General features: G+C 53.7%; 1 protein-coding gene and 1 long non-coding RNA gene across 4 annotated transcripts in view; one reads left to right on the forward strand and one right to left on the reverse strand.

Moving 5' to 3' along the window:
• Positions 1-25,000, reverse strand: part of LOC118379182 (intermembrane lipid transfer protein VPS13B) — a 260,392-nt gene that overhangs the window by 147,994 nt on the left and 87,398 nt on the right. The window contains 3 exon segments of the mRNA XM_052505923.1: positions 4,975-5,142; positions 18,996-19,021; positions 19,023-19,111. Coding sequence (XP_052361883.1) covers positions 4,975-5,142; positions 18,996-19,021; positions 19,023-19,111 — 283 coding nt within the window.
• On the forward strand, positions 2,150-3,556 carry LOC127922286 (uncharacterized). 3 transcript variants are annotated; one of them, XR_008110764.1, is made up of 3 exons: positions 2,150-2,241; positions 2,281-2,304; positions 3,522-3,556. It is a non-coding gene; the product is annotated as an uncharacterized LOC127922286 (long non-coding RNA). The 3 variants fall into 3 exon arrangements; XR_008110763.1 differs by lacking the exon at positions 2,281-2,304 and adding an exon at positions 2,325-2,348; XR_008110762.1 differs by lacking the exon at positions 2,281-2,304 and adding an exon at positions 2,369-2,392.

Genomic DNA, 25,000 nt, shown 5'->3' on the forward strand with positions numbered 1-25,000 from the left:
TGACTGTTCTGCCCCAGAACCAACAGGCTGTGGACTGACTGTTCTGCCCCAGAACCAACACGCTGTGTACTGACTGTTCTACCCCAGAACCAACACACTACCCCAGAACCAACACGCTGGGTACTGACTGTTCTACCCCAGAACCAACACGCTGTGTACTGACTGTTCTGCCCCAGAACCAACACGCTGTGTACTGACTGTTCTACCCCAGGACCAACACGCTGTGTACTGACTGTTCTACCCCAGAACCAACACGCTGTGTACTGACTGTTCTACCCCAGAACCAACACGCTGTGTACTGACTGTTCTACCCCAGAACCAACACGCTGTGGACTGACTGTTCTACCCCAGAACCAACACGCTGTGTACTGACTGTTCTACCCCAGAACCAACACGCTGTGTACTGACTGTTTTAGGGCCTGGACCTTATAGTGTAAACTACCCCAGTGTGTGTTCCCTATATAGTCCTGGTTAACAGGTGTGTGTGTCCCCTATAGAGTCCTGGTTAACAGGTGGGTGTGTCCCCTATATAGTCCAGGTTAACAGGTGTGTGTGTCCCCTATATAGTCCTGGTTAACAGGTGTGTGTGTCCCCTATATAGTCCAGGTTAACAGGTGTGTGTCCCCTATATAGTCCTGGTTAACAGGTGTGTGTGTCCCCTATATAGTCCAGGTTAACAGGTGTGTGTCCCCTATATAGTCCAGGTTAACAGGTGTGTGTCCCCTATATAGTCCAGGTTAACAGGTGTGTGTCCCCTATATAGTCCAGGTTAACAGGTGTGTGTGTCCCCTATATAGTCCAGGTTAACAGGTGTGTCCCCTATATAGTCCAGGTTAACAGGTGTGTCCCCTATATAGTCCAGGTTAACAGGTGTGTCCCCTATATAGTCCAGGTTAACAGGTGTGTTCCCTATATAGTCCAGGTTAACAGGTGTGTTCCCTATATAGTCCAGGTTAACAGGTGTGTTCCCTATATAGTCCAGGTTAACAGGTGTGTCCCCTATATAGTCCAGGTTAACAGGTGTGTCCCCTATATAGTCCAGGTTAACAGGTGTGTTCCCTATATAGTCCAGGTTAACAGGTGTGTCCCCTATATAGTCCAGGTTAACAGGTGTGTCCCCTATATAGTCCAGGTTAACAGGTGTGTGTCCCCTATATAGTCCAGGTCAACAGGTGTGTCCCCTATATAGTCCAGGTTAACAGGTGTGTTCCCTATATAGTCCAGGTTAACAGGTGTGTCCCCTATATAGTCCAGGTTAACAGGTGTGTTCCCTATATAGTCCAGGTCAACAGGTGTGTCCCCTATATAGTCCAGGTTAACAGGTGTGTTCCCTATATAGTCCAGTTTAACAGGAGTGTCCCCTATATAGTCCAGGTTAACAGGTGTGTCCCCTATATAGTCCAGGTTAACAGGTGTGTCCCCTATATAGTCCAGGTTAACAGGTGTGTCCCCTATATAGTCCAGGTTAACAGGTGTGTGTGTCCCCTATATAGTCCACGTTAACAGGTGTGTGTGTCCCCTATATAGTCCAGGTCAACAGGTGTGTCCCCTATATAGTCCAGGTTAACAGGTGTGTGTGTCCCCTATATAGTCCAGGTTAACAGGTGTGTTCCCTATATAGTCCAGGTTAACAGGTGTGTCCCCTATATAGTCCAGGTTAACAGGTGTGTCCCCTATATAGTCCAGGTTAACAGGTGTGTCCCCTATATAGTCCAGGTTAACAGGTGTGTCCCCTATATAGTCCAGGTTAACAGGTGTGTCCCCTATATATTCCAGGTTAACAGGTGTGTGTGTGTCCCCTATATAGTCCAGGTTAACAGGTGTGTGTGTCCCCTATATAACAGGTGTGTGTGTCCCCTATATAACAGGTGTGTGTGTCCCCTATATAACAGGTGTGTGTGTCCCCTATATAACAGGTGTGTGTGTCCCCTATATAACAGGTGTGTGTCCCCTATATAACAGGTGTGTGTGTCCCCTATATAACAGGTGTGTGTGTCCCCTACATAACAGGTGTGTTTGTCCCCTATATAACAGGTGTGTGTGTCCCTATATAACAGGTGTGTCCCCTATATAACAGGTGTGTGTGTCCCCTATATAACAGGTGTGTGTGTCCCCTATATAACAGGTGTGTGTGTCCCCTATATAACAGGTGTGTGTGTCCCCTATATAACAGGTGTGTGTGTCCCCTATATAACAGGTGTGTCCCCTATATAACAGGTGTGTCCCCTATATAACAGGTGTGTCCCCTATATAACAGGTGTGTGTGTCCCTATATAACAGGTGTGTCCCCTATATAACAGGTGTGTGTGTCCCCTATATAACAGGTGTGTCCCCTATATAACAGGTGTGTGTGTCCCCTATATAACAGGTGTGTCCCCTATATAACAGGTGTGTGTGTCCCCTATATAACAGGTGTGTCCCCTATATAACAGGTGTGTCCCCTATATAACAGGTGTGTCCCCTATATAACAGGTGTGTTCCCTATATAACAGGTGTGTGTGTTCCCTATATAACAGGTGTGTGTGTCCCCTATATAACAGGTGTGTCCCCTATATAACAGGTGTGTCCGTCCCCTATATAACAGGCGTGTGTGTCCCTATATAACAGGTGTGTCCCCTATATAACAGGTGTGTCCGTCCCCTATATAACAGGTGTGTCCCCTATGTAACAGGTGTGTCCCCTATATAACAGGTGTGTCCCCTATATAACAGGTGTGTTCCCTATATAACAGGTGTGTCCGTCCCTATATAACAGGCGTGTGTGTCCCTATATAACAGGTGTGTCCCTATATAACAGGTGTGTCCGTCCCCTATATAACAGGCGTGTGTGTCCCCTATATAACAGGTGTGTTCCCTATATAACAGGTGTGTGTCCCCTATATAACAGGTGTGTTCCCTATATAACAGGTGTGTCCGTCCCTATATAACAGGCGTGTGTGTCCCCTATATAACAGGTGTGTCCCCTATATAACAGGTGTGTCCGTCCCCTATATAACAGGTGTGTCCCCTATATAACAGGTGTGTCCGTCCCTATATAACAGGTGTGTCCCTATATAACAGGTGTGTCCCCTATATAACAGGTGTGTCCGTCCCTATATAACAGGTGTGTCCCCTATATAACAGGTATGTCCCCTATATAACAGGTGTGTCCGTCCCCTATATAACAGGTGTGTCCCCTATATAACAGGTGTGTCCCCTATATAACAGGTGTGTCCGTCCCCTATATAACAGGTGTGTCCCCTATATAACAGGTGTGTCCCCTATATAACAGGTGTGTCCGTCCCCTATATAACAGGTGTGTCCCCTATATAACAGGTGTGTCCCTATATAACAGGTGTGTCCCCTATATAACAGGTGTGTCCCCTATATAACAGGTGTGTCCCCTATATAACAGGTGTGTCCCCTATATAACAGGCGTGTGTGTCCCCTATATAACAGGCGTGTCCCCTATATAACAGGCGTGTGTGTCCCCTATATAACAGGTGTGTCCCCTATATAACAGGTGTGTCACCTATATAACAGGTGTGTCCCCTATATAACAGGTGTGTGTGTTCCCTATATAACAGGTGTGTGTGTTCCCTATATAACAGGTGTGTCCCCTATATAACAGGTGTGTCCCCTATATAACAGGTGTGTGTTCCCTATATAACAGGTGTGTCCCCTATATAACAGGTGTGTCCCCTATATAACAGGTGTGTTCCCTATATAACAGGTGTGTCCCCTATATAACAGGTGTGTGTGTCCCCTATATAACAGGTGTGTCCCCTATATAACAGGTGTGTCCCCTATATAACAGGTGTGTGTCCCCTATATAACAGGTGTGTGTCCCCTATATAACAGGTGTGTGTCCCCTATATAACAGGTGTGTCCCCTATATAACAGGTGTGTCCCCTATATAACAGGTGTGTGTGTCCCCTATATAACAGGTGTGTCCCCTATATAACAGGTGTGTCCCCTATATAACAGGTGTGTCCCCTATATAACAGGTGTGTGTGTCCCCTATATAACAGGTGTGTGTCCCTATATAACAGGTGTGTCCCCTATATAACAGGTGTGTCCCCTATATAACAGGTGTGTCCCCTATATAACAGGTGTGTCCCCTATATAACAGGTGTGTCCCCTATATAACAGGTGTGTCCCCTATATAACAGGTGTGTCCCCTATATAACAGTGTGTGTGTTCCCTATATAACAGGTGTGTCCCTATATAACAGGTGTGTGTGTCCCCTATATAACAGGTGTGTGTGTCCCCTATATAACAGGTGTGTGTGTGTCCTATATAACAGGTGTGTGTGTGTCCTATATAACAGGTGTGTCCCCTATATAACAGGTGTGTCCCTATATAACAGGTGTGTCCCCTATATAACAGGTGTGTCCCCTATATAACAGGTGGGTCCTTCTGTGGCTCAGTTGGTAGAGCATGGCGCTTGTAACGCCAGGGTAGTGGGTTCGATCCCGGGACCACCCATACGTAGAATGTATGCACACATGACTGTAAGTCGCTTTGGATAAAAGCGTCTGCTAAATGGCATATATATTATTATTATTATAACAGACAGACAGCTGACCTGTGATGTCCATAAAGGCTCGGTCCCAGAACTCATGTTAACAGGTGTGTCCCCTATATAACAGGTGTAACAGACAGCTGACCTGTGATGTCCATAAAGGCTCGGTCCCAGAACTCATGTTAACAGGTGTGTCCCCTATATAACAGGTGTGTCCCCTATATAACAGGTGTGTGTGTCCCCTATATAACAGGTGTCCCCCTATATAACAGGTGTGTCCCCTATATAACAGGTGTGTCCCCTATATAACAGGTGTCCCCCTATATAACAGGTGTGTCCCCTATATAACAGGTGTAACAGACAGCTGACCTGTGATGTCCATAAAGGCTCGGTCCCAGAACTCATGTTAACAGGTGTGTCCCCTATATAACAGGTGTGTCCCCTATACAACAGGTGTAACAGACAGCTGACCTGTGATGTCCATAAAGGCTCGGTCCCAGAACTCGTGGACGGTGTAACTCTCAGCAGAGGTGATGTTGACAGACAGGACGATGTCGTCCTCAACGTACTTCAAGATCAGGTTGTTGACAACAATGTTGACGTTGTTCACCACCCGACGGATCAGACTCTGGACGTAGCCTGGAGGGACACACACACACACACACACACACACACACACACACACACACACACACACACACACACACACACACACACACACACACACACACACACACACACACACACACACACACACACCATTAATTTAGTGTTAATACCCAGTGAAACAGAGACAAGTGTAATTCAGAGCTTCCTTAAAGAAACATTCCTGGGAGCTAACCCTGACCCCTGACCTCTACCTAACCCCTAACCAATCCTCTAACCCTGACCTCCCCTCAGATTCTAACCCTGACCCCTGATCTCTACCCTAACCCCTGACCTCTCCTCTAACCCTGACCTCTCCTCTAACCCTGACCCCTGATCTCTACCCTACCCTAACCTCTCCTCTAACCCCTGACCTCTACCCTAACCCCTAACCTCTCCTCTAACCCCTGACCTCTCCTCTAACCCTGACCCCTGATCTCTACCCTAACCCCTAACCAATCCTCTAACCCTGACCTCTCCTCTAACCCTGACCCCTGATCTCTACCCTAACCTCTCCTCTAACCCCTGACCTCTCCTCTAACCCTGACCTCTCCTAAGACCCCTGATCTCTACCCTAACCCCTAACCTCTCCTCTAACCCCTGACCTCTCCTCTAACCCCTGACCTCTCCTCTAACCCTGACCTACCCTCAGATTCTAACCCTGACCCCTGATCTCTACCCTAACCCCTAACCTCTCCTCAAACCCTGACCTCTCCTCAGACTCTAACCCTGACCTCTCCTCTCCTCAGACTCTAACCCTGACCTCTCCTCAGACTCTAACCCTGACCTCTCCTCAGACTCTAACCCTGACCTCTCCTCAGACTCTAACCCTGACCTCTCCTCTCCTCAGACTCTAACCCTGACCTCTCCTCAGACTCCTAACCCTGACCTCTCCTCTCCGCAGACTCTAACCCTGACCTCTCCTCTCCTCAGACTCTAACCCTGACCTCTCCTCTCCTCAGACTCTAACCCTGACCTCTCCTCTCCTCAGACTCTAACCCTGACCTCTCCTCAGACTCTAACCCTGACCTCTCCTTTCCGCAGACTCTAACCCTGACCTCTCCTCTCCTCAGACTCTAACCCTGACCTCTCCTCTCCGCAGACTCTAACCCTGACCTCTCCTCTCCTCAGACTCTAACCCTGACCTCTCCTCTGACTCTAACCCTGACCTCTCCTCTCCTCAGACTCTAACCCTGACCTCTCCTCTCCTCAGACTCTAACCCTGACCTCTCCTCTCCGCAGACTCTAACCTCTCCTCAGACTCTAACCCTGACCTCTCCTCTCCTCAAAATCTCACCCTGACCTCTCCTCTCCTCAGACTCTAACCCTGACCTCTCCTCAGACTCTAACCCTGACCTCTCCACTCTTCAGACTAACCATGACCTCTCCCCAGACTCTAACCTTGACCTCTCCTCTCCTCAGACTCTAACCCTGACCTCTCCTCTCCTCAGACTCTAACCCTGACCTCTCCTCTCCTCTGACTAATCCTGACCTCTCCTCAGACTCTAACCCTGACCTCTCCTCTCCTCAGACTCTAACCCTGACCTCTCCTCTCCTCAGACTCTAACCCTGACCTCTCCTCTCCTCAGACTCTAACCCTGACCTCTCCTCTCCTCAGACTCTAACCCTGACCTCTCCTCTCCGCAGACTCTAACCTCTCCTCAGACTCTAACCCTGACCTCTCCTCTCCTCAAAATCTCACCCTGACCTCTCCTCTCCTCAGACTCTAACCCTGACCTCTCCTCAGACTCTAACCCTGACCTCTCCACTCTTCAGACTAACCATGACCTCTCCCCAGACTCTAACCTTGACCTCTCCTCTCCTCAGACTCTAACCCTGACCTCTCCTCTCCTCAGACTCTAACCCTGACCTCTCCTCTCCTCTGACTAATCCTGACCTCTCCTCAGACTCTAACCCTGACCTCTCCTCTCCTCAGACTCTAACCCTGACCTCTCCTCTCCTCAGACTCTAACCCTGACCTCTCCTCTCCTCAGACTCTAACCCTGACCTCTCCTCTCCTCAGACTCTAACCCTGACCTCTCCTCTCCTCAGACTCTAACCCTGACCTCTCCTCTCCTCAGACTCTAACCCTGACCTCTCCTCAGACTCTAACCCTGACCTCTCCTCAGACTCTAACCCTGACCTCTCCTCTCCTCAGACTCTAACCCTGACCTCTCCTCTCCTCAGACTCTAACCCTGACCTCTCCTCTCCTCAGACTCTAACCCTGACCTCTCCTCTCCTCAGACTCTAACCCTGACCTCTCCTCAGACTCTAACCCTGACCTCTCCTCTCCTCAGACTCTAACCCTGACCTCTCCTCTGACTCTAACCCTGACCTCTCCTCTCCTCAGACTCTAACCCTCTCCTCTCCTCTAACCCTGACCTCTCCTCTGACTCTAACCCTGACCTCTCCTCTGACTCTAACCCTGACCTCTCCTCTGACTCTAACCCTGACCTCTCCTCTCCTCAGACTCTAACCCTGACCTCTCCTCTCCTCAGACTCTAACCCTGACCTCTCCTCTGACTCTAACCCTGACCTCTCCTCTCCTCAGACTCTAACCCTGACCTCTCCTCTCCTCTGACTCTAACCCTGACCTCTCCTCTCCTCAGACTCTAACCCTGACCTCTCCTCAGACTCTAACCCTGACCTCTCCTCAGACTCTAACCCTGACCTCTCCTCAGACTCTAACCCTGACCTCTCCTCAGACTCTAACCCTGACCTCTCCTCAGACTCTAACCCTGACCTCTCCTCAGACTCTAACCCTGACCTCTCCTCAGACTCTAACCCTGACCTCTCCTCAGACTCTAACCCTGACCTCTCCTCAGACTCTAACCCTGACCTCTCCTCTCCTCAGACTCTAACCCTGACCTCTCCTCAGACTCTAACCCTGACCTCTCCTCAGACTCTAACCCTGACCTCTCCTCAGACTCTAACCCTGACCTCTCCTCTCCTCAGACTCTAACCCTGACCTCTCCTCTCCTCTGACTCTAACCCTGACCTCTCCTCTCCTCAGACTCTAACCCCTCCTCTCCTCAGACTCTAACCCCTCCTCTCCTCAGACTCTAACCCTGACCTCTCCTCAGACTCTAACCCTGACCTCTCCTCTGACTCTAACCCTGACCTCTCCTCTGACTCTAACCCTGACCTCTCCTCAGACTCTAACCCTGACCCCTCCTCTCCTCAGACTCTAACCCCTCCTCTCCTCAGACTCTAACCCTGACCTCTCCTCTCCTCAGACTCTAACCCTGACCTCTCCTCTCCTCAGACTCTAACCCTGACCTCTCCTCTCCTCAGACTCTAACCCTGACCTCTCCTCTCCTCAGACTCTAACCCTGACCTCTCCTCTCCTCAGACTCTAACCCTGACCTCTCCTCTCCTCAGACTCTAACCCTGACCCCTCCTCTCCTCAGACTCTAACCCTGACCTCTCCTCAGACTCTAACCATAACCTCCTGGCTCTACGTGGGCTCGTAAATAAGCTCAGAGTCGGACATGTTATTTATTGCCACAGTGTGTCTCTTGGACATGAGCAGTTAAATTAGCTAAATATCCAGAAGAAAACAGTATTGCTCCAGTCCAGCGCCACAAATCTTCAGTGAATTCTCTCTCGTCTTCCCTCGGATGTGGAGCTCAGTAGAACCAGAACTATGTACAGCAGCAGGCCTCCACCTCCCTCCTCCTCCTCCCTCCACCTCCCTCCTCCTCCTCCTCCCTCCACCTCCTCCTCCTTCCACCTCCTCCTCCTTCCACCTCCTCCCTCCACCAACCCTCGTAGACATTACCACCACCTGCTCTCTGAAACATACAGACACTAGCTCCAAACTCTCCCTCCTCCCAAACTCCTCTATCCCACCACCCCTAATCTCCCTCCTCCCTCCTCCCAAACTCCTCTATCCCACCACCCCTACTCTCCCTCCCTCTTCCATAATCCCTCCACTCCCTGTGCTCTCCTCTCCATACTCCCTCCTCCCAAACTCCTCTATCCCAACACCCCCACTCTCCCTCCTCTCCCCCTCCCTCATCCCAAACTCCTCTATCCCAACACCCCCACTCTCCCTCCTCCCTCCCTCCTCCCTCCTCCCAAACTCCTCTATCCCACCTCCCCTCTTCTCCCTTCTCTCCCTCCCTCCTCCCTCCTCCCAAACTCCTCTATCCCACCCCACCTCTTCTCCCTTCTCCCTCCCTCCTCCCTCCTCCCAAACTCCTCTATCCCAACCCCCTCTTCTCCCTTCTCCCTCCTCCCTCCCTCCTCCCAAACTCCTCTATCCCACCTCCCCTCTTCTCCCTTCTCCCTCCTCCCTCCCTCCTCCCTCCTCCCAAACTCCTCTATCCCACCCCACCTCTTCTCCCTTCTCCCTCCCTCCTCCCTCCTCCCAAACTCCTCTATCCCAACCCCCTCTTCTCCCTTCTCCCTCCTCCCTCCCTCCCTCCTCCCTCATCCCAAACTCCTCTATCCCAACACCCCCCACTCTCCCTCCTCTATCCCACCCCCCCTTGGTTAACCATGTCTCTGTAAGGCTGTACCAACTGATCCTGGACCAGCCTTTATACTGGACTCCCTGGTTAACCATGTCTCTGTAAGGCTGTACCAACTGATCCTGGACCAGCCTTTATACTGGACTCCCTGGTTAACCATGTCTCTGTAAGGCTGTACCAACTGATCCTGGACCAGCCTTTATACTGGACTCCTTGGTTAACCATGTCTCTGTAAGGCTGTACCAACTGATCCTGGACCAGCCTTAATACTGGACTCCTTGGTTAGAACAGAGGTCCATGAATAGAGGGACTGTTCTGTTATTTTTTCTCACGACCAAAACACACATGTACAAAGTTATATGTGTGTGTGTGTGTGTGTGTGTGTGTGTGTGTGTGTGTGTGTGTGTGTGTGTGTGTGTGTGTGTGTGTGTGTGTGTGTGTGTGTGTGTGTGTGTGTGTGTGTGTGTGGTGTGTGTGTGGTGTGTGTGTGGTGTTGGGGTCAGTCAGAAGGTTCCTGTCACACCTGCAGACTGAGCTCTGAGCAGTAAAACAGCCTCCTGCTATTCCCACTCTGGATCTAATTTACCTGTTTCACCACCGACCGAGGCCCCACTCCCGGTCAGCCCAGACCCCCAGCCCCTCCCCACCCCACCCTCCACCCCAACCCCCACCCTCCACCCCAACCCCCAGCCCTCCACCCCACCCCCAGCCCTCCACCCCAACCCCCAGCGCTCCACCCCACCCCCCCTCCACCCCCAAACCCCCCTCCACCCCACCCCTCCACCCCAACCCCCACCCCTCCACCCCCCCCAGCCACCCCACCCAACCCCCACCCCTCTGCTCCACCTCCACCCCTCCAGCCCTCCACACAAACCCCCAGCCCTCCACCCAAATCCCAGCCCTCCACCCAAACCCCCAGCCCTCCACCCAAACCCCCAGCCCCACTCCACCCCCCACCCCTCTACTCCAACCCACAGCCTCTACTACAACCCCCAGCCCTCCTCCAACCCCCAGCCCTCCCCAACCCCCAGCCCTCTACTCCAACCCCCAGCCCTCCACCCCACCCCCAGCCCTCTACTCCAACCCCCACCCCACCCCTCTACTCCAACCCCCCCCTCTACTCCAACCCCCAGCCCTCTACTCCAACCCCCAGCCCTCTACTCCAACCCCCACCCCACCCCTCCACCCCACCCCCCACCCCTCCACCCCACCCCCACCCCTCTACTCCAACCCCCACCCCTCTACTCCAACCCACAGCCCTCCACCCCAACCCTCCACCCCAACCCTCCACCCCTCTACTCCACCCCTCCACCCCCATCCCTCCACCCCACCCTCCACCCTCTACCCAACCCCCATCCCTCCACCCCAACCCTCCACCTTGCTGTGTGAGCCTTCGTGCCACTCTAAACCTCTGTAAACAATTGACCCAGCCAGCACCTGTGCCTCAGCCCACAGGGAGGAAGCCCACTTAAAACTGTTCAACCATAAAATGACTGGAAAAACCAGCCTTTACATGAGCTCAGCAACATAGAGCCAAGTCAAGTAGTCTCATCTGTGGAATACAGGACCAGACTACTTGACATGAGCTCAGCAACACAGACCCAAGTCAAGTAGTCTCCTCTGTGGAATACAGGACCAGACTACTTGACATGAGCTCAGCAACACAGACCCAAGTCAAGTAGTCTCCTCTGTGGAATACAGGACCAGACTACTTGATGAGCTCAGCAACACAGACCCAAGTCAAGTAGTCTCCTCTGTGGAATACAGGACCAGACTACTTGACATGAGCTCAGCAACACAGACCCAAGTCAAGTAGTCTCCTCTGTGGAATACAGGACCAGACTACTTGATGAGCTCAGCAACACAGACCCAAGTCAAGTAGTCTCCTCTGTGGAATACAGGACCAGACTACTTGATGAGCTCAGCAACACAGACCCAAGTCAAGTAGTCTCCTCTGTGGAATACAGGACCAGACTACTTGATGAGCTCAGCAACACAGACCCAAGTCAAGTAGTCTCCTCTGTGGAATACAGGACCAGACTACTTGACATGAGCTCAGCAACACAGACCCAAGTCAAGTAGTCTCATCTGTGGAATACAGGACCAGACTACTTGACATGAGCTCAGCAACACAGACCCAAGTCAAGTAGTCTCCTCTGTGGAATACAGGACCAGACTACTTAACATGAGCTCAGCAACACAGAGCCAAGTCAAGTAGTCTCCTCTGTGGAATACAGGGTCTGATTGGTTCTGGGTCTGAATGGTTCTGGGCTTGAATGGTTCTGGGTCTGAATGGTTCTGGGCTTGAATGGTTATGGGTCTGAATGGTTCAGGGTCTGAATGGTTATGAGACTGAATGGTTCAGGGTCTGAATGGTTATGAGACTGAATGGTTATGGGTCTGAATGGTTATGGGTCTGAATGGTTATGAGACTGAATGGTTATGGGTCTGAATGGTTCAGGGTCTGAATGGTTATGGGTCTGAATGGTTATGGGTCTGAATGGTTCAGGGTCTGAATGGTTATGAGACTGAATGGTTCAGGGTCTGAATGGTTATGAGACTGAATGGTTCAGGGTCTGAATGGTTATGGGTCTGAATGGTTCAGGGTCTGAATGGTTATGAGACTGAATGGTTCAGGGTCTGAATGGTTCTCTCTTCTTTCAAACTACCTGTGAGTTCTATTAACTGCTGAATTCAACACTCAACAAACAAGAGCTTTCATCCCTCTTCCAAGACAAATGCCCAAACTTCACTAAACTTTTGCCACAAAGTTGGAACCACAGAATAGTCTAGAATGGTATTCATTGTATGCTGTCGTGTTAAGATTTCCCTTCACTGGAAGTAAGGGACCTGAACCATGAAAAACAGCCCCAGACCATTATTCCTCCTCCACCAAACTTTACAGTTGGCACTGTGCATTGGGACAGGTAGCGTTCTACTGACATCTGCCAAACCCAGATTTGTCCGTTGAACTTGCCAGATGGTGAAGCGTGATTCATCTCTCCAGAGTCCAGCTGCTCCACTCCAGCCGACGCTTGGCATTGCTCATGGTGATCTGAGGCTTGTGTGCGACTGCTCAGCCATGGAAACCCATTTCATGAAGCTCCCCGACGAACAGTTCTTGTCCTGACGTTGCTTCCAGGGGCAGTTTGGAACTCGGTATTGAGTGTCGCAACCGAGGACAGACAATTTTTTACGCACCTCAGCCCACGTTGGTCCCTTTCTGTGAGCTTGTGTGGCCTACCACTTCGTGGCTGAGCCGTTGTTGCTCCTAGACGTTTCCACTTCACAATAACAGCACTTAGAGTTGACCCGGGGCAGCTCTACCCGGGGCAGCTCTACCCGGGGCAGCGCTAGCAGGGCAGAAATTTGACAAACAGACTTGTTGGAAAGGTGGCATCCTATGACGGTGCCACATTGAAAGTCACTGAGCTCTTCAGTAAGGCCATTCTACTGCCAATGTTTGTCTATGGAGATTGCATGGCTGTGTGCTCGATTTTACACACCTGTCAGCAACAGGGTGTGACTGAAATAGCCAAATCCACTAATGTGAAGGAGTGTCCACATAGATACATATATATAGTGTATAGACCTTGTTAAAACAGAAACGCTTGGCTACTGTTGAACAGGCCCTGTGTAACACAACCACACACTGTATACTATAACTCACACTGTTAGAAATCCCCATTTACATCTCCAACTAAGAGTCATGTATGGTCGTCCAGCTGAAAGCAGTGGGTGGTGATACAGCACGGAGGTTCCCCCAGAGGAGGTTCCCCAGAGGAGGTTCCCCAGAGGAGGTTCCCCAGAGTGGGTTGTGATACAGCACGGAGGTTCCCCAGAGGAGGTTCCCCAGAGTGGGTGGTGATACAGCACGGAGGTTCCCCAGAGGAGGTTGTGAAAAGCACGGAGGTTTCCCCAGAGTGGGTTGTGATACAGCACGGAGGTTCCCCAGAGTGGGTGGTGATACAGCACGGAGGTTCCCCAGAGTGGGTGGTGATACAGCACGGAGGTTCCCCAGAGGAGGTTCCCCAGAGTGGGTGGTGATACAGCACGGAGGTTCCCCAGAGGAGGTTCCCCAGAGTGGGTTGTGATACAGCACGGAGGTTCCCCAGAGGAGGTTCCCCAGAGTGGGTGGTGATACAGCACGGAGGTTCCCCAGAGGAGGTTCCCAGAGTGGGTGGTGATACAGCACGGAGGTTCCCCAGAGAAGGTTTCCCAGAGTGGGTGGTGATACAGCACGGAGGTTCCCCAGAGGAGGTTTCCCCAGAGTGGGTGGTGATACAGCACAGAGGTTTCCCCAGAGTGGGTTGTGATACAGCACGGAGGTTCCCCAGAGGAGGTTCCCCAGAGTGGGTTGTGATACAGCACGGAGGTTCCCCAGAGGAGGTTCCCCAGAGTGGGTGGTGATACAGCACGGAGGTACCCCAGAGGAGGTTCCCCAGAGTGGGTGGTGATACAGCACGGAGGTTCCCCAGAGGAGGTTCCCCAGAGTGGGTGGTGATACAGCACGGAGGTTCCCCAGAGGAGGTTTCCCCAGAGTGGGTGGTGATACAGCACAGAGGTTTCCCCAGAGTGGGTTGTGATACAGCACGGAGGTTCCCCAGAGTGGGTGGTGGTACAGCACGGAGGTTCCCCAGAGTGGGTGGTGATACAGCACGGAGGTTCCCCAGAGTGGGTGGTGATACAGCACGGAGGTTCCCCCAGAGGGGGTGGTGATACAGCACGGAGGTTCCCCAGAGTGGGTGGTGATACAGCACGGAGGTTTCCCAGAGGAGGTTCCCCAGAGTGGGTGGTGATACAGCACGGAGGTTCCCCAGAGGAGGTTCCCCAGAGGGGGTGGTTCTACAGCACGGAGGTTTCCCCAGAGTGGGTGGTGATACAGCACAGAGGTTCCCCAGAGTGGGTGGTGATACAGCACAGAGGTTCCCCAGAGTGGGTTGTGATACAGCACGGAGGTTCCCCAGAGTGGGTGGTGATACAGCACGGAGGTTCCCCAGAGTGGGTGGTGATACAGCACGGAGGTTCCCCAGAGTGGGTGGTGATACAGCACGGAGGTTCCCCAGAGTGGGTTGTGATACAGCACGGAGGTTCCCCAGAGGAGGTTTCCCCAGAGTGAGTGGTGATACAGAGTGGAGGTTCCCCAGGAGGTTCCCCAGAGTGGGTTGTGATACAGCACGGAGGTTCCCCAGAGGAGGTTGTGAAAAGCACGGAGGTTTCCCCAGAGTGGGTTATGATACAGCACGGAGTTTCCCCAGAGTGGGTTGTGATACAGCACGGAGGTTCCCCAGAGTGGGTGGTGATACAGCACGGAGGTTCCCCAGAGGAGGTTCCCCAGAGTGGGTGGTGATACAGCACGGAGGTTCCCAGAGGAGGTTCCCCAGAGTGGGTGGTGATACAGCACGGAGGTTCCCCAGAGTGGGTGGTGATACAGCACGGAGGTTACCCAGAGTGGGTGGTGATACAGCACGGAGGTTTCCCAGAGGAGGTTCCCCAGAGTGGGTGGTGATACAGCACGGAGGTTCCCTAGAGTGGGTGGTGATACAGCACAGAGGTTTCCCAGAGGAGGTTCCCCAGAGTGGGTGGTGATACAGCACGGAGGTTCCCCAGAGGAGGTTTCCCCAGAGTGGGTGGTGTTACAGCACGGAGGTTCCCCAGAGTGGGTTGTGGTACAGCACGGAGGTTTCCCCAGAGGAGGTTGTGATACAGCACGGAGGTTCCCCAGAGTGGGTTGTGGTACAGCACGGAGGTTTCCCCAGAGGAGGTTGTGATACAGCACGGAGGTTCCCCAGAGGAGGTTCCCCAGAGTGGGTTGTGATACAGCACGGAGGTTCCCCAGAGTGGGTGGTGATACAGCACGGAGGTTCCCCAGAGTGGGTGGTGATACAGCATGGAGGTTCCCCAGAGTGGGTTGTGATACAGCACGGAGGTTCCCCCAGAGTGGGTGGTGATACAGCACGGAGGTTCCCCAGAGTGGGTGGTGATACAGCAAGGAGGTTTCCCAGAGGAGGTTCCCCAGAGTGGGTTGTGATACAGCACAGAGGTTCCCCAGAGTGGGTGGTGATACAGCACGGAGGTTCCCCAGAGGAGGTTCCCCAGAGTGGGTTGTGATACAGCACGGAGGTTTCCCCAGAGTGGGTTGTGCTACAGCACGGAGGTTCCCCAGAGGAGGTTCCCCAGAGTGGGTGGTGGTACAGCACGGAGGTTCCCCAGAGTGGGTGGTGATACAGCACTGAGGTTCCCCAGAGTGGGTGGTGATACAGCACGAAGGTTCCCCAGAGTGGGTGGTGATACAGCACGGAGGTTTCCCCAGAGTGGGTGGTGATACAGCACGGAGGTTCCCCAGAGTGGGTGGTGATACAGCACGGAGGTTCCCCAGAGTGGGTTGTGATACAGCACGGAGGTTCCCCAGAGTGGGTTGTGATACAGCACGGAGGTTTCCCCAGAGGGGCTCTTCACCCAGCTCTACTGGTCTGGGATACAGCTCTACTGGCCTGGGATACTGGTCTACACCCAGCTCTACTGGCCTGGGATACAGCTCTACTGGCCTGGGATACTGGTCTACACCCAGCTCTACTGGTCTGGGATACTGTTCTACTGGTCTGGGATACTGTTCTACACCCAGCTCTACTGGTCTGGGATACTGTTCTACTGGTCTGGGATACTGGTCCACACAGCTCTACTGGTCTGGGATACTGGTCTACACCCAGATCTGCTGGCCTGGGATACTGGTCTACACCCAGCTCTGCTGGCCTGGGATACTGGTCTACACCCAGCTCTGCTGGCCTGGGATACTGGTCTACACCCAGCTCTACTGGTCTGGGATACAGCTCTACTGGTCTGGGATACTGTTCTACTGGTCTGGGATACTGGTCTACACACAGCTCTACTGGTCTGGGACACAGCTCTACTGGTCTGGGATACTGCTCTACTGGTCTGGGATACAGCTCTACTGGTCTGGGATACTGCTCTACTGGTCTGGGATACAGCTCTACTGGTCTGGGATACAGCTCTACTGGTCTGGGATACAGCTCTACTGGCCTGGGATACTGGTCTACACCCAGCTCTACTGGTCTGGGATACTGTTCTACTGGTCTGGGATACTGGTCTACACACAGCTCTACTGGTCTGGGATACTGGTCTACACCCAGATCTGCTGGCCTGGGATACTGGTCTACACCCAGCTCTGCTGGCCTGGGATACTGGTCTACACCCAGCTCTACTGGTCTGGGATACTGGTCTACACCCAGCTCTACTGGTCTGGGATACAGCTCTACTGGTCTGGGATACTGTTCTACTGGTCTGGGATACTGGTCTACACACAGCTCTACTGGTCTGGGACACAGCTCTACTGGTCTGGGATACTGCTCTACTGGTCTGGGATACAGCTCTACTGGTCTGGGATACTGGTCTACACCCAGCTCTACTGGTCTGGGATACTGGTCTACACCCAGCTCTACTGGTCTGGGATACAGCTCTACTGGTCTGGGATACTGTTCTACTGGTCTGGGATACTGGTCTACACACAGCTCTACTGGTCTGGGACACAGCTCTACTGGTCTGGGATACTGCTCTACTGGTCTGGGATACAGCTCTACTGGTCTGGGATACTGCTCTACTGGTCTGGGATACTGCTCTACTGGTCTGGGATACTGTTCTACTGGTCTGGGATACAGGTCTACACACAGCTCTAATGGCCTGGGACACAGCTCTACTGGTCTGGGATACTGCTCTACTGGTCTGGGATACTGCTCTACTGGTCTGGGATACTGCTCTACTGGTCTGGGATACTGTTATACTGGTCTGGGATACAGGTCTACACACAGCTCTACTGGCCTGGGATACTGGTCTACACACAGCTCTACTGGTTGACATGGTAGTAAATGAGTGCTAAGTTGACATGGTAGTAAGTTGACATGGTAGTAAATGAGTGGTAAGTTGACATGGTAGTAAATGAGAGGTAAGCTGACATGGTAGTAAATGAGTGGTAAGTTGACATGGTAGTAAATGAGAGGTAAGTTGACATGGTAGTAAATGAGTGGTAAGCTGACATGGTAGTAAATGAGTGGTAAGCTGACATGGTAGTAAATGAGTGGTAAGTTGACATGGTAGTAAATGAGTGGTAAGCTGACATGGTAGTAAATGAGTGGTAAGTTGACATGGTAGTAAATGAGTGGTAAGCTGACATGGTAGTAAATGAGTGGTAAGCTGACATGGTAGTAAATGAGTGGTAAGTTGACATGGTAGTAAATGAGTGGTAAGTTGACATGGTAGTAAATGAGAGGTAAGTTGACATGGTAGTAAATGAGTGGTAAGCTGACATGGTAGTAAATGAGTGGTAAGCTGACATGGTAGTAAATGAGTGGTAAGCTGACATGGTAGTAAATGAGTGGTAAGCTGACATGGTAGTAAATGAGTGGTAAGCTGACATGGTAGTAAATGAGTGGTAAGTTGACATGGTAGTAAATGAGAGGTAAGTTGACATGGTAGTAAATGAGTGGTAAGCTGACATGGTAGTAAATGAGAGGTAAGCTGACATGGTAGTAAATGAGTGGTAAGTTGACATGGTAGTAAATGAGAGGTAAGCTGACATGGTAGTAAATGAGTGGTAAGCTGACATGGTAGTAAATGAGAGGTAAGCTGACATGGTAGGATTTTGAGTGGTAAGTTGACATGGTAGTAAATTGACATGGTAGTAAGTTGACATGGTAGTAAGTTGACATGGTAGTAAGTTGACATGGTAGTATATTGAGTGGTAAGTTGACATGGTAGTAAGTTGACATGGTAGTAAGTTGACATAGTAGTAAGTTGACATGGTAGTAAGCTGACATGGTAGTAAATGAGTGGTAAGTTGACATGGTAGTAAATGAGAGGTAAGCTGACATGGTAGTAAGTTGACATGGTAGTATATGAGTGAGTGATGGATTCATCATTACGCCTGCAGAGAGTCTCTCCGGACAGTAAAATGAGTCATAACTTCGGCCTCTCTGAAGTCAGTTCAGAGATGTTTCATTGATAAAGTCCTAACAGATCTGGGTTCACAGCCTCACTCACACGAGGACTTTATTGCGTCGCTAAGTGTCGTTGTTAAGGGGCGTGTCGTTAGGAGGAGAGAGGTTGGAATCCCTGTCCTGTGGGACGACTGGAATCTAAATTACACCCTATTCCCTAGATGGTGCCCTACTTCTGAGCAGGGTGCACAGGGCTAGGGAATAGGAACGCATCGAGGACCGCGGTGGTCAGACGCCCCTTTTTCTGATAAGACCTGTCCTGTCAGTGATTCATCCACCCACTGAGGCCTAGCCCTGCCTGGTGGTCAGCGTGAAGCAGGGGGGTAGAGTACTCCCTGTGGTCACGGAGCCATCACTCACCTGGGGGCAGGTCTGGGTCGGAGGGCGGCCTGCTGGAGGCGACGGGGCTTGGGAAGGGTCTTGGAGCTCTCTGAGGCGCTGCGACTGGTAGAGCTAGAACCACTCTCATGGTCGTCCTGCACAGGAAAACAAACACACAGAGAGATTTAATAATCACTTTTGTTTATTATCTATTTCTCTTGCTTTGGCAATGTGTTTCCATGCCAATAAAGCACTTAAACTGAATTGAATTCTGAGAGAGAGAGAGAGAGAGAGGAGAGAGAGACAGAGAGAGAGAGCGAGAGAGAAGGAGAGAGAGACAGAGACAGAGAGAGAGAGAGAGACAGAGACAGAGACAGAGACAGAGAGAGAGAGAGAGAGAGAGAGAGAGAGAGAGAGAGAGAGAGAGAGAGAGAGAGAGAGACAGAGAGACAGAGAGAGACACAGAAGGAGAAAGACAGAGACAAGCAGAGAGAGAGACAGAGAGAGAGACAGAGAGAGAGACAGAGACAGAGAGAGAGACAGAGACAGAGAGAGAGACAGAGACAATGAGAGAGAAGGAGAGAGAGAGAGAGGAGAGACCCAGAAGGAGAAGGAGAGACTATTTCCACATGGTTACAACACTGTATACAGACATAATGACATGTGTATAATCCTTTGAAACTGTTCATTTATTATTGATTATTTCACCTTTAACAATGTTAACACATGTTTCCCCAGAGGTAATAAAGCCCCTTGAATTGAACTGAGAGAGACATGAACAGAGGACGAGGTGTAGGGGGTCGGGAGGGAGGGAGGGAGGGGTAAGGGGTCACAAGGACGCTGCAGAGGGGTAGGAGGTTGAGGGGGAGGGAGGGGTAAGGGGTCACAAGGACGCTGCAGAGGGGTGGGAGGTTGAGGGGGAGGGAGGCGTAACAAGGATGCTGCAGAGGGTGGGAGGTTGAGGGGGAGGGAGAGGGAGGCGTAACAAGGATGCTGCAGAGGGGTGGGAGGTTGAGGGACACACACAGACACAGACAAAACCAAAAACACAAATTAGCTGCATAACCCCTCTTCCTCCCTCCTCTCCCTCTTCCTCCCTCCTCCTCCTCTTCCTCCCTCCTCTCCCTCTTCCTCCCTCCTCTTCTTCCCTCCTCTTCCTCCCTCCTCTCCCCCCTCTTCCTCCCTCCTCTTCCCCCTCTTCCTCCCTCCTCTTCCTCCCCCTCTTCCTCCCCCCCTCTTCCTCCCTCCCCCCCTCTCCTCCCTCCTCCCCCTCTTCCTCCCTCCTCTCCCTCTTCCCCCCCACCCCTCTCCTCCCTCCTCTTCCTCCCCCTCTTCCTCCCTCCCCCCTCTCCTCCCTCCTCCCCCTCTTCCTCCCTCCCCCTCTCCTCCCTCCTCCCCCTCTTCCTCCCTCCTCTCCCTCTTCCTCCCTCCCCCCCTCTCCTCCCTCCTCCCCCTCTTCCTCCCTCCTCTCCCTCTTCCCCCACCCCTCTCCTCCCTCCTCTTCCTCCCCCTCTTCCTCCCTCCCCCTCTCCTCCCTCCTCCCCCTCTTCCTCTTCCTCCCTCCTCTCCCTCTTCCCCCCACCCCTCTCCTCCCTCCTCTTCCTCCCTCCCCCTCCTCTCCTCCCTCCTCCCCCTCTTCTCCCTCTTCCCCCCCCACCCCTCTTCCTCCCCCTCTTCCCCCCTCCCCTCTCCTCCCTCCTTCCCCCCACCCCCCCTCCCTCCTCTTCCTCCCTCCTCTCCCTCTTCCCCCACCCCTCTCCTCCCTCTTCCCCCACCCCTCTCCTCCCTCCTCTTCCTCCCTCCTCTCCCTCTTCCCCCACCCCTCTCCTCCCTCCTCCCTCCTCTTCCTCTTCCTCCCTCCTCCCTCCCTCCTCTTCCTCCCTCCCTCTCCCTCCCTCCCTCCCCTCCCTCGTTCCCCTCTCCTCCCTCCCCCACTTGTTCCCCTCTTCCCTCCTCTTCCTCCCCCTCGTTCCCCTCTTCCTTCCTCCTCCCTCCCCCTCCCTTCCTCCTCCCTCCTCCCTCCCCCTCCCTTCCCCTCCCTCCCTCCCCCTCCCTCCTCCCCTCCTTCCTCCTCCCTCCCCCTCCCTTCCTCCTCCCTCCCCCTCCTCCTCCCCCTCCCTTCCTCCTCCCTCCCCTTCCTCCTTCCTCCCCTCCCTCCTCCCTCCCTTCCTCCTCCTCCCTCCTCCTCCCTCCCCTCCTCCCTCCTTCCCCCCTTCCTCCTCCCTCCCCCTCCCTTCCTCCCTCCCTCCCTCCCCTCCCTCCTCCTCCCTCCCTCCCCCTCCTCCCTCCTCCCTCCCCTCCCTCCCCTCCCCCTCCCTCCTCCCTCCCTCCCCCCCCCCTCCCCCTGATCCTGTGTTTCCCAGTCGGTCCCCTCCTCCTCCCCCTGATGAGTGTGTTTCCCCCAGTCGGTCGGTCGGTCGGTCGGTCGGCTCAGGATCAGAAAACCAGTCAGTGTCTGGTGTGACCACCATTTGCCTCATGCAGCGTGACATCTCCTTCGGGAATAGAGTTGATTAGGCTGTTAATTGTGGCCTGTGGAATGTTGTCCCACTCAACTTCAATGGCTGTGTGAAGTCGATATTAGTGGGAACTGGAACACGTTGATCCAGAGCTTCCCAAACATGCTCATTGGGTGACATGTCTGGTGAGTATGCAGGCCATGGAAGAACTGGGACATTTTCAGCTTATAGGAATTTAAACATGGACTGAATGAGTGTGTCTCCCCCAGTCGGTCGGTGGGCTAAAGTAAACACAGCGATGCCAAAACAGACTGTCTGGTGAAAATATTTACACTGAGCTCCTAACACACACACACACACACACACACACACACACACACACACACACACACACACACACACACACACACACACACAGAGCCGCGGCGGCAGAGGGTTCTCCGTGGCCCGGCTCGGTGGGAACTGGTAAACAGAACGAGGAGGAATAATAAATAGCTCATCAAGGAGTTATAGAAACAGGGCAACAATAAGAAAGAGATTATAGTCTGATTATCACTTCATCTGTAAACGTTCTGTCACTTCAAAACGCTGTTTACGGACAGACGTTTAACTACACATGAAACACCACGGGACACAGTGACAATCAGTATAGGGGGGGCTCCTGAGGGGGCTCCTGAGGGGAGGGGGGGGGCTCTAGGGGGCTCCTGGGGGGGGGCTCCCTCCTAGGGGGGAGGGGGGGGGCTCCTTGGGGGCTCCTGGGGGCTCCTAGGGGAGGGGGCTCCTGGGGAGGGGGGCTCCTGGGGGCCCTGGGGGAGGGGGCTCCTGGGGGGCCTAGGGGGGGGCTCCTAGGGGGGCTCCTAGGGGGGCTCCTGGGGGGCTCTAGGGGGCTCCCTGGGGGGCTCTAGGGGGGCTCCTCCTGGGGGCTCTAGGGGGCTCCTAGGGGGGGGGGGGGGGCTCCTAGGGGGGAGGGGGCTCCTGGGGGAGGGCTCCTGGGGGAGGGGCTCCTGGGGGAGGGGCTCCTAGGGGGGCCTAGGGGGGAGGGTATGGGTGGGGGGGGGTCCTGGGGAGAGTTTAGGTGGGGGTCTCCTGGGGAGGGGGGAGGATCCTGGGGGTCTGGGGAGAGATCCTGGGGGGTCTGGGGAGAGATCCTGGGGGATCCTGGGGAGGGTCTGGGGAAGGTAGAGGAGGTAAAGGGCTTGGAGGTGGGATGTTCTGCCTGGCCTCCAGGCGTGTCAACTCAGCTGTTGCCCTGAGGAGTAGAGATGACGGCCGGCAGAGAGCTGAGAAGCCCTGCCAGTTGAGTGACAGGAGAGGGGGACCCCTACCCAGAAAGTAAGTAGGGCGGAGGGTTAGGGCACAGGAAAGCAAAGCATGACCTCTCACCCCCTCCCCCCTCCCCTAGACGTCTGGCTCTAGTGGTCCTGCGTCGAGTTCTTGTCTGAGGGGGAACCAGTGATTGGAGAAACAAAGGCCAAAGCCATCCATCACGCGACACCATTCATTCCTATGTGAAGACACAATAGCGCAAGCAAGTCGCTTTTTAGCTCAGACGGCGTCTCATAGAAACAACATGTACAGTTTGAGCTAGTCCAGGAGGCTCCGTGCCGCCTCCTCTCCAGGAGGCTCAGTGCCGCCTCCTCTCCAGGAGGCTCCGTGCCGCCTCCTCTCCAGGAGGCTCAGTGCCGCCTCCTCTCCAGGAGGCTCAGTGCCGCCTCCTCTCCAGGAGGCTCCGTGCCACCTCCTCTCCAGGAGGCTCCGTGCCGCCTCCTCTCCAGGAGGCTCAGTGCCGCCTCCTCTCCAGGAGGCTCCGTGCCGCCTCCTCTCCAGGAGGCTCCGTGCCGCCTCCTCACCAGGAGGCTCCGTGCCGCCTCCTCTCCAGGAGGCTCAGATCCGCCTCCTCACCAGGAGGCTCAGTGCCGCCTCCTCACCAGGAGGCTCAGTGCCGCCTCCTCTCCAGGAGGCTCAGATCCGCCGCCAGATCCTCCTCCAGGAGGCTCAGTGCCGCCTCCTCTCCAGGAGGCCTGCCGCCTCCTCACCGGGAGGCTCAGTGACGCCTCCTCTCCGGGAGGCTCAGTGCCGCCTCCTCTCCGGGAGGGTGGCCTCCTCTCCGGGAGGCTCCGTGCCGCCTCCTCTCCGGGAGGCTCAGTGCCGCCTCCTCTCCGGGAGGCTCAGTGCCGCCTCCTCTCCGGGAGGCTCCGTGCCGCCTCCTCTCCGGGAGGCTCCGTGCCGCCTCCTCTCCGGGAGGCTCCGTGCCGCCTCCTCTCCGGGAGGCTCCGTGCCGCCTCCTCTCCGGGAGGCTCAGTGCCGCCTCCTCTCCAGGAGGCTCAGTGCCGCCTCCTCTCCAGGAGGCTCAGTGCCGCCTCCTCTCCAGGAGGCTCAGTGCCGCCTCCTCTCCAGGAGGCTCAGTGCCTCCTCCTCTCCAGGAGGCTCAGATCCGCCTCCTCTCCAGGAGGCTCAGTGCCGCCTCCTCTCCAGGAGGCTCAGATCTGCCTCCTCTCATTGAGTCACGTTGAAGGCCGACAGGGGTACTGCAGGCTGCCATTAGCAACTACAACTTCTGTGTGCAATTTTAAAATAAATTGGCTCAAGGACATAAACAATACATACAGCAGTATGAGGACACCCCTTCAAATTAGTGGATTCGGCTAATTCAGCCACACCCATTGCTGACAGGTGTAGAAAACTGAGCACACAGCCATGCAATCTCCATAGACAAACATTGACAGTAGAAATGGCATTAGATCTTCAACGTGGCACCGTCATAGGATGCCACCTTTCCAACAAGTCAGTTTTTCAAATTTCTGCCCTGCTAGCGCTGCCCCGGGTAGAGCTGCCCCGGGTAGAGCTGCAACTCTAAGTGCTGTTATTGTGAAGTGGAAACGTCTAGGAGCAACAACGGCTCAACCACGAAGTGGTAGGCCACACAACCTCACAGAACGGGGCTTCCGGGTGCTGAATTGTCTGTCCTCGGGTTGCAACCCTCCATTACCGAGTTCCAAACTACCTCTGGAAGCAACATCAGCACAAGAACTGTTCGTCGGGAGCTTCATGAAATGGGTTTCCATGGCCGAGCAGCCGCACACAAGCCTCAGATCACCATGCATAATGCCAAGCATCGGCTGGAGTGGTGTAAAGCTCCCCGCCATCCAGCACTCCGGATCAGTGGAAACACGTTCTCTCTCTGGACTCTGGAGTGATGAATCACGCTACACCATCTGGCAGTCCGACGGACGAATCTGGGTTTGGCAGATGCCAGGAGAACGCTACCTGTCCCAATGCATAGGGCCAACTGTAAAGTTTGGTGGAGGAGGAATAATGGTCTGGGGCTGTTTTTAATGGTTCAGGTCCCTTAGTTCCACTGAAGGAACCTCAACGCGACATCATACAATGACATTCTAGATGATTCTGTGCTTCCAACTTAGTGGCAACAGTTTGGGGAAGGCCCTTTCCTGTTTCAGCATGACAATGTCCCCGTGCACAAAGCGAGGTCCATATAAAAATGGTTTGTCGAGATCGGTGTGGAAGAACTTGACTGGCCTGCACAGAGCCCTGACCTCAACCCCATCGAGCACCTTTGGGATGAAT

Source organism: Oncorhynchus keta, unplaced genomic scaffold, assembly GCF_023373465.1.
Source record: "Oncorhynchus keta strain PuntledgeMale-10-30-2019 unplaced genomic scaffold, Oket_V2 Un_contig_2511_pilon_pilon, whole genome shotgun sequence".
In the NCBI taxonomy this organism is placed as follows: domain Eukaryota; kingdom Metazoa; phylum Chordata; class Actinopteri; order Salmoniformes; family Salmonidae; genus Oncorhynchus; species Oncorhynchus keta.